Raw genomic sequence first — 10000 nt, forward strand, 5'->3', positions numbered from 1 at the left:
GATCCTATCGTGTGTGTGTGTGTGTGTGTGTGTGTGTGTGTGTGTGTGTGTGTGTGTGTGTGCCATCTTCTCATCTCTTGGGCTTTCAGCTTTCACCATATTCATCTGTGGCCCTCATCATGATAATTGCACACACACACACACACACACACACACACACGCACACGCACACGGTCAAGGTCAGTAGTAAAATTCTGCCTAGAAGCCAACGTGGCTTGTTTTGTTTTTGTAAGTCTCAAGGTTTCCCCCTTAATGTATTTGATTGCTGCGTAGACCACGGCAAAATATAAGCCGACACACCTTTAAAATGAGGGTTGTTGTTTTGTTTTTTTTTAAATGAAAACAAACAAAAGTCCAGAAAAAGACGCGCAAAGTCCGACGCTCTTTTTAGCTTTTTTTTGTTTTGCCGAACATTTCCTAACAACAAGCCTAACTGCAATCCCAGACACACAACACCTACTCATTCTCTGTCAAGACGTTGTGTTCAAGACCATGGGATAAATGAACATCATAACACACGGACATCATAACACACGTCTCTGCGCTGATGACATGTCTCCGCTCAGGATGGTCTCCTGCTAGCCCCACTATGGACTTGACTCTCACTATTATGTTTGATCCACTATGGACTGGACTTTCACTATTACAAACCCCGTTTCCATATGAGTTGGGAAATTGTGTTAGATGTAAATATAAATGGAATACAACGATTTGCAAATCCTTTTCAAACCATATTCACAACAAAGACAAGATATTTGATGTTCAAACTCAAACTTTTTTTTTTTTTGCAAATAATTAACTTAGAATTTCATGGCTGCAAGACATGCCAAAGTAGTTGGGAAAGGGCATGTTCACCACTGTGTTACTTCACCTTTTCTTTTAACAACACTCAATAAACGTTTGGGAACTGAGGAAACTAATTGTTGAAGCTTTGAAAGTGGAATTCTTTCCCATTTTTGCTTAATGTAAAGCTTAAGCTGTTCAACAGTCCAGGGTCTTGTTGTCATATTTTACGCTTCATAATGCGCAACACATTTTCGATGGGAGACATGTCTGGACTGCAGGCGGGACAGGAAAGTACCCGCACTCTTTTACTACAGAGCCACGCTGTTGTAACACGTGGCTTGGCATTGTCTTGCTGAAATAAGCAGGGGCGTCCATGATAACGTTGCTTGGATGACAACATGTATTGCTCCAAAACCTGAATGGACCTTTCAGCATTAATGGTGCCTTCACAGGTGTGTAAGTTACCCATGCCTTGGGCACTAATGCACCCCCATACCATCACAGATACTGGCTTTTGAACTTTGCGCCTATAACAGTCCGGATGGTTATTTCCCTCTTTGTTCCAGAGGACACCACGTCCACAGTTTACAAATATAATTTGAAATATGGACTCGTCAGACCACAGAACACCTTTCCACTTTGCATCAGTCCATCGTAGATGAACTCAGGCCCGGCAAAGCCAGTGTCATTTCTCGGTGTTGTTGATAAATGGCTTTTGCTTTGCACAGTAGAGTTTTAACTTGCACTTACAGATGTAGCGACCAACTGTAGTTACTGACAGTGGTTTTCCTAAGTGTTCCTGAGCCCAGGATTTCACTTTTTGATGCAGTACCGCCTGAGGAATCAGAGGTCCATAATATCATTGCTTACGTGCAGTGATTTCTCTAGATTCTTTGAACCTTTTGATAATTTTACGGACCGTAGATGGTAAAATCCCTAAATTCCTTGCAATAGCTCGTTGAGAAACGTTGTTCTAAAACTGTTCGACAATTTGCTTTCAAAGTGGTGACCCTCGCCCCATCCTTGTTTGTGAATTACTTAGCATTTCATGGAAGCTGCTTTTATACCCAGTCATGGCACCCACCTGTTCCCAATTAGCCTGCACACCTGTGGGATGTTCGTGTGTTTGATGAGCATTCCACAACTTTCAGTATTTATTACCAACTTTCCCAACTTCTTTGTAACGTGTTGCTGGCATCAAATTCTAAAGTTAATGATTATTTGCAAAAAAAAATGTTTATGAGTTTGAACATCAAATATGTTGTCTTTGTAGCATATTCAACTGAATATGGGTTGAAAAGGATTTGCAAATCATTGTATTCTGTTTATATTTACATCTAACACAATTTCCCAACTCATATGGAAACGGGGTTTGTATGTTAGATCCACTATTGACTGGACTCTCACACTATTATGTTAGATCCACTATGGACTGGACTCTCTCATTATTATGTTAGATCCACTATGGACTGGACTCTCACTATTATGTTAGATCCACTATGGACTGGACTCTCACTATTATGTTAGATCCACTATGGACTGGACTCACACTATTATGTTAGCTCCACTATGGACTGGACTCTCACTATTATGTTAGATCCACTATGGACTGGACTCTCACTATTATGTTAGATCCACTATGGACTGGACTCTGTCATTATTATGTTAGATCCACTATGGACTGGACTGTCACTATTATGTTAGATCCACTATGGACTGGACTCTCACTATTATGTTAGATCCACTATGGACTGGACTCTCACTATTATGTTAGATCCACTATGGACTGGACTCTCACTATTATGTTAGATCCACTATGGACTGGACTCTCTCATTATTATGTTAGATCCACTATGGACTGGACTCTCACTATTATGTTAGATCCACTATGGACTGGACTCTCACTATTATGTTAGATCCACTATGGACTGGACTCTCTCATTATTATGTTAGATCCACTATGGACTGGACTCTCACTATTATGTTAGATCCACTATGGACTGGACTCTCTCATTATTATGTTAGATCCACTATGGACTGGACTCTCACTATTATGTTAGATCCACTATGGACTGGACTCTCTCAGTATTATGATAGCTCCACTATGGACTGGATCTCTCACTATTATGTTAGATCCACTATGGACTGGACTCTCACTATTATGTTAGATCCACTATGGACTGGACTCTCTCATTATTATGTTAGATCCACTATGGACTGGACTCTCAGTATAAATGTTAGATCCACTATGGACTGGACTCTCACTATTATGTTAAATCTACTATGGACTGGACTCTCACAATATTATGCTAGATCCACTCGACGTCCATTGCATCTGTCGCCCAAGGGGTGAGGGTCCCCACATCTGTGGTCCTCTCCAAGGTTTCTCACTAGGTTGAGATTTTCCTTGCCCTGATGTCGGATCTGAACCGAGGATGTCATTGTGGCTTGATCAGCCCTTTGAGACACTTGTGATTTAGGGCTATATAAATAAACATTGATTGACTGATTGATTGACATACACTTTAACACCAGCAGGTAGTAACAGTATACATTGTTATACAGTACACAGTAGAGCTGTCCGATAATGGCTTTTTTGCCGATATCAAATATTCCGATAATATCCAATTATTAATTACCGATTCCGATATCAACCGATACCTATATATACAGTCGTGGAAATAACACATTATTATGCCTAATTTTGTTGTGATGCATTAAACAATGTAACAAGATTTTCCAAAATAAATCAACTCAAGTAATGGAAGAAATGCCAACATGGCACTGCCATATTTATTTTTGAAGTCACAAAGTGCATTTTTTTAACATGCCCCAAAACAGCAGCTTGGGGGTGTCTATATTGTAGCGTCCCGGAAAAGTTAGTGCTGCAAGGGGGTCTGGGCATTGGTTCTGTTGTGTTTATGTTGTGTTACGGTGCTGATGTTCTCCCGAAATGTGTTTGTCATTCTTGTTTGGTGTGGGTTCATAGTGTGGCGCATATTTGTAACAATGTTACTAGACACATTTACTAGGATAATTCTGGAAAATCTCTTATCTGATTATTGTGTTACTAGTGTTTTAGTGAGATTATAAAGTCATACCTGAAAGTCGGAGGGCTGCGGTGACCGCCAGTGTCTCTGACAGAAGCCACGGAAGAGCCAAGAAAATCGCAGCTGCCTCTTTGACAGCTGCAGGAAGAACGACACAAGTTCCGCTCATGTTTACGGTAAGAGCAAACTTATTACCACAATTTTCTCACCGAAACCTGCCGGTTGACATGTGGTAGAGAAACATGTTTGCTTGACCTCTCTGTTCCATATTAAAGCTTCACAACAAACAAAGAAACACCGGCTGTGTTTGTGTTGCTACAGTTGGCCGAAATACACCGCTTTCCACCAACAGCATTCTTCTTTGTAGTCTCCATTATTAATTGAACAAATTGCAAAAGATTCAGCAACACAGATGTCCAGAATACTGTGTAATTATGCGATTGAATCGGATAAAATGTCCGCTACAACCAATAACGTCACAAGCACGCGTCAACATCATTCAAGAAACCCCGCGGGAAATTTAAAAATGCAATTTAGTAAACTAAAAAGGCCGTATTGGCATGTGTTGCAATGTTAATATTTCATCATTGATATATAAACTATTAGACTGCGTGGTCGCTAGTAGTGGCTTTCAGTAGGCCTTTAACACTCAAATAAAAATAATTTGGCTCTAAAAACCAAAAACAATATTTAACATTTACCCTGCCATTGATAGTATATAGTTTGTCAAACCATTACTACATTTTGGAAAGAAACCCTGGCTCAAATAGTTTACTGTCTGAATGAAAGAAAGCAGAGAAAGCGATTTTCTTTCCAAAAAACACTGTTATTATCATCATGTTGTAGTAACACGGCGGCCGTGATGGTGCAGGAGAGGAGGCTGGCCGAGCACGAGCATGCAGACCCTCGGGGGGACAGAGAAGGGAGTATGGAAAGGAGAGAGAAGAGAAGTAAAGTGACGGAGACAGACAGAGACGTCTCCAGCTGTTTGTCCATCCAGGCTGTGCTGTAATGAGCCCATGTTTGGCTCGATGGAGCATCTCCGCCGCCTCATCTAACTTGTCCAAAGTCTAACAAGCCAAACTGCTATTTAGATTTACCTCCCACCAGCGCAGAGACGGAGCCAAACATCTGAGCACATAACAGTTGGGCGCTCCCTTAAATGGACTCTTTGGCATTTGGGTTTGGGGCTGTTTAGTTGTCTTTAACAGACACTTGTCAGCATGTGGCAAGCATTTTTACTTTTAACTTTTGCCTTAAAATGTCTTGGTAACATTGTTAGTGTGGCCGAGCGCGTCCTCTGCTCAAGGCCTGCTGGGCCCTTTGGCTGCAAGCACCAAAACAAATAAGTCATTTTGACTCCACCTGCTCCAAACACTGATGGGGGGAAAAAAACAAAACAACAACAACATCGCAAAGGGTTTTTGTCTTTTGATGTACTGAGAGCAACATGGTTACCCTACCGGCATTTAAATTGTATCATTTGAACTGAGCAAGTAACATCTAACAAGTGCTTTTTAAATAATAATTCAGATTGTATGAAAAGACTATTTTTTTAGAGTATTGCACACACTGAGTGTAAAAAGCACAAGTTATTCTACAAACCCCGTTTCCATATGAGTTGGGAAATTGTGTTAGATGTAAATATAAACAGAATACAATGATTTGCAAATCATTTTCAAACCATATTCAGTTGAATATGCTACAAAGACAACATATTTGATGTTCAAACTGATAAACATTTTTTTTTGCACATAATCATTACTTTTAGAATTTGATGCCAGCAACACATGACAAAGAAGTTGGGAAAGGTGGCAATACATACTGATAAAGTTGGGGAATGCTTATCAAACACGGCATAGCGGCATAGCTCGGTTGGTAGAGCGGCCGTGCCAGCAACTTGAGGGTTGCAGGTTCGATTCCCGCTTCCGCCATCCTAGTCACTGCCGTTGTGTCCTTGGGCAAGACACTTCACCCACCTGCTCCCAGTGCCACCCACACTGGTTTAAATGTAATTTAGATATTGGGTTTCACTATGTAAAGCGCTTTGAGTCACTAGAGAAAAGCGCTATATAAATATAGTTCACAGTTCACAAAACACTTATTTGGAACATCCCACAGGTGTGCAGGCTAATTGGGAACAGGTGGGTATCATGATTGGTTATAATAACAGCTTACCAAAAAATGCTCAGTCTTTAACAAGAAAGGATGGGGCGAGGTACACCCCTTTGTCCACAACTGTGTGAACAAATAGTCAAACAGTTTAAGAACAACGTTTCTCAAAGTGCAATTGCAAGAAATGTAGGGATTTCAACATCTACGCTCCATAATATCATCAAAAGGTTCAGAGAATCTGGAGAAATCACTCCACGTAAGCGGCATGGCCGGAAACCAACATTGAATGTCCGTGACCTTCGATCCCTCAGACGGCACTGTATCAAAAACCGACATCAATCTCTAAAGGCTATCACCACATGGGCTCAGGAACAATTCAGAAAACCACTGTCATTAAATACAGTTGGTCGCTACATCTGTAAGTGCAAGTTAAAGCTCTACTATGCAAAGCGAAAGCCATTTATCAACAACATCCAAAAACGCCACCGGCTTCTCTGGGCCCGAGATCATTTAAGATGGACTGATGCAAAGCGGAAAAGTTTTCTGTGGTCTGACGAGTCCACATTTCAAATTGTTTTTGGAAACTATGGACATTTGTGTCCTCGGAAACAAAGAGGAAAAGAACCATCCGGATTGTTATAGGCGCAAAGTTCAAAAGCCAGCATCTGTGATGGTATGGGGGTGCATTAGTGCTCAAGGCATGGGTAACTTACACATCTGTGAAGGCACCATTAATGCTGAAAGGTACAGTGGGGCAAAAAAGTATTTAGTCAGCCACCAATTGTGCAAGTTCTCCCACTTAAAAAGATGACAGAGGTCTGTTTCATAAGGGGTTGCCTCAATCATCAGAAATCTCCTGATGATTGAGGGAACCCCTCATGAAATAGTTCTGTAGAGATGAAGTAGTCTTGTGATTTTTCCCACACATACATATTGCGCTCTACCACAGTATCGAGCACTATTCTCTGGATAATCCAATCAAGACACATACATACATACATACATACATATATATATATATACAGTGGGGCAAAAAAGTATTTAGTCAGCCAGCGATTGTGCAAGTTCTCCCACTTAAAATGATGTCAGAGGTCTGTAGTTTTCATCATAGGTACACTTCAACTGTGAGAGACGGAATGTGAAAAAAAAAATCCAGGAATTCACATTGTAGGAATTTTAAATAATTTACTTGTAAATTATAGTGGAAAATAAGTATTTGGTCAACCATTCAAAGATCTCACTGATGGAAGGAAGTTTTGGCTCAAAATCTCACGATACATGGCCCCATTCATTCTTTCCTTAACTCGGATCAATCGTCCTGTCCCCTTAGCAGAAAAACAGCCCCAAAGCATGATGTTTCCACCCCCATGCTTCACAGTAGTTATGGTGTTCTTGGGATGCAACTCAGTATTCTTCTTCCTCCAAACACGACCAGTTGAGTTTATACCAGAAAGTTCTATTTTGGTTTCATCTGACCACATGACATTCTCCTAATCCTCTGCTGTATCATTCATGTATCCATTTTTGTTTACAATAAAAAAATAAATTTACTTGAACATTGATTTAAATTGTCAGGAAAGAAAAGGAAGGAATGTAAAAAGTAAAAAGGTATATGTGTTTAAAAATCCTAAAATAATTTTTAAGGTTTTATTTTTTCTCTAAAATTGTCTCTCTGAAAGTTATAAGAAGCAAAGTAACAAAATATAAATGAATATATTTAAGCAAGTGAAGACTGAGTCTTTAAAATATTTTCTTGGATTTTTCAATTCTTTTTGAGTTTTGTTTCTCTTAGAATTAAAAATGTTGAGCAAAGCAAGACCAACTAGCTAGTACATAAGTACAATTTTAAAAATAGAGGCAGCTCACTGGTAAGTGCTGCTATTTGAGCTATTTTTAGAACAGGCCAGCGGGCGACTCATCTGGTCCTTACGAGCGACCTGGTGCCCGCGGGCCCCGCTTTGGTGACCCCTGTCATGAAGTCATATCCAACAATTGCGACAACGACTCTTTTACTGTCAACTGAGTTTTGTTTGTTGATGATTTCTGCTGCAAAACATGTGCCTTGGCTCAAAAAAGGTTGAAAAACACTGTTATAAGGAACGGATGTCCACCCTGGCCTGTTTTTGCACTATTCTTGGTGTTTGTGGTCAGTGTGCTAAGTGGGAGGGGATAAAATGTTGGGACCCTAAATGCATGTGTGATCCTCTTAAGCATCAAAACACTTACTGGCAGAGCAAGCATGGCCGTCTGTTTTTAGGACACTATTATTAGTACGGAAGCGCTTTGAACCTATTTGAATATTGCACTGCACCAGAGGTGGGTAGAGTAGCCAAAAATTTTACTCAAGTTAAATCTACACTAGGGTATGTATACACTTAGTCGTTGAACCCCTCCCTTAAAGCAGGGATAGGGAACCAGTGGCTCGCGGGCCAGATGTGGCTCTTTTGATGACTGCATCTGGCTCTCGGATAAATCTGAGCTGACATTGCTTAACACGATAAGTAATGGATAATTCCGCTTGTAATCAAAGTGTTAAAAATAAAGTTCAAAATATAAAACATTCTCATGCATTTTTATGTTCAAGAAGTTGCATTAAGGGTAAGAAGTGATTTATTTATTATTGGTTAGTTTAGGGCTTACCATCTTGGGGGTTCTTCAGACCACCAAGCACCGACATGAGAACCTGTTTTAGGGTTACGATTTTTTTTTTTTTCAATAAGTCTCTCAGTTGGTGTCCAGCAAATGTCTTTTTCTCTTTCGTTCTCGCTTGCACTCTGGCTCTAGCCCCAACCCCGTCTCTCCTCCTGGCTGCGGCTTATAAACAGAGCCACATGTGATTAGATAACAAGGCCCACGTGGGCCATCTACGCACCTGTCGCTGATTTCAAGGCCGGTCCTGGTAACAACCCGCTTCGCTGCAGGGTTGCAGGCCACGCCCCCTCCACAGTTAGCTTCAGAATTAGAGACTTATTATACCCTAGAAATGTTGGTCTTACTTAAAAATGCACACGTTTAGTTGTGTTCAGTATTGGAAAAAATATTCTATGGCTCTTACGGAAATACATTTTAAAATATTTGGATTCTTGGCTTTCTCAGCCGAAAAGGTTCCCGAGCCCTGCCTTAAAGGAATAATTATTTATCTTAAGCCCCGTTTCAGCCACACGAAACCAGCATCTAAGGTTCCCCTCCTCAAAAAATGTTTTGCACGGCGAAGTCCGCTGCGTATTTCTTGAATCTCCGGCACTTAGCTTTGTATGGACTTATTGATCGTTCACAAACTGAGTTCGGAGAGGAAGTGATGCCAGAAAGACCGCACCCCACACAGGAAGAGAGGCCGGAATGACCGCGCCACAGCCAGCTTCACAACAACCGGAGCTAAAAAGATGGAGGCAAGTCATCCAAACATGCCCGTGTTTCTCCTTCTTCTAAATGTACAGACGCTTGTGGAAATCACACATGAATACCTTAAGTCAGTGGTTCTCAACCTTTTTTCAGTGATGTACCCCCTGTGAACATTTTTTTCATTCAAGTACCCCCTAATCAGAGCAAAGCATTTTTGGTAGAAAAAAAGAGATTAAGAAGTAAAATACAGCACTATGTCATCAGTTTCTGATTTATTAAATTGTATAACAGTGCAAAATATTGCTCCTTTGTAGTGGTCTTTCTTGAACTATTTGGGGAAAAAAAGATAAAAACAACTAAAACACTTGTTGAAAAATAAACAAGTGATTCAATCATAAATAAATATTTCTTCACATAGAAGTAATCATCAACTTAAAGTGCCCTCTTTGGGGATTGTAATAGAGATCCATCTGGAATCATCAACTTCATTCTAAACATCCATCCATCCATTTCTACCGCTTATTCCCTTTCGGGGTCGCGGGGGGCGCTGGCGCCTATCTCAGCTACAATCGGGCGGAAGGCAGGGTACACCCTGGACAAGTTGCCACCTCATCGCAGGGCTCATTCTAAACATTTCTTCACAAAAAAGAAATCTTTAACATCAATATTTATGGAACATGTCCACAAAAAATCTAGCTGTCAACACT

At 40.6% G+C, this 10000-nt stretch overlaps 1 protein-coding gene across 8 annotated transcripts in view; it reads right to left on the bottom strand.

Annotated features, from left to right (window-relative positions):
* The window catches only part of si:ch211-212o1.2 (uncharacterized protein LOC492735 homolog), an 84458-nt gene that overhangs the window by 67060 nt on the left and 7398 nt on the right, over positions 1–10000 (bottom strand). For 5 of the 8 annotated variants that reach the window (XM_061917085.1, XM_061917087.1, XM_061917081.1 and 2 more), the window contains exon 2: positions 3888–3974. The exons of the other annotated variants lie outside the window; for them this stretch is intronic. In XM_061917085.1, the coding sequence (XP_061773069.1) occupies positions 3888–3974 (87 nt within the window). The remainder of the gene's footprint in view (positions 1–3887; positions 3975–10000) is intronic. 8 annotated transcript variants of the gene reach the window in all.

The sequence above is a fragment of the Nerophis ophidion genome, linkage group LG12, assembly GCF_033978795.1.
Source record: "Nerophis ophidion isolate RoL-2023_Sa linkage group LG12, RoL_Noph_v1.0, whole genome shotgun sequence".
Taxonomy (NCBI): Eukaryota; Metazoa; Chordata; class Actinopteri; order Syngnathiformes; family Syngnathidae; genus Nerophis; species Nerophis ophidion.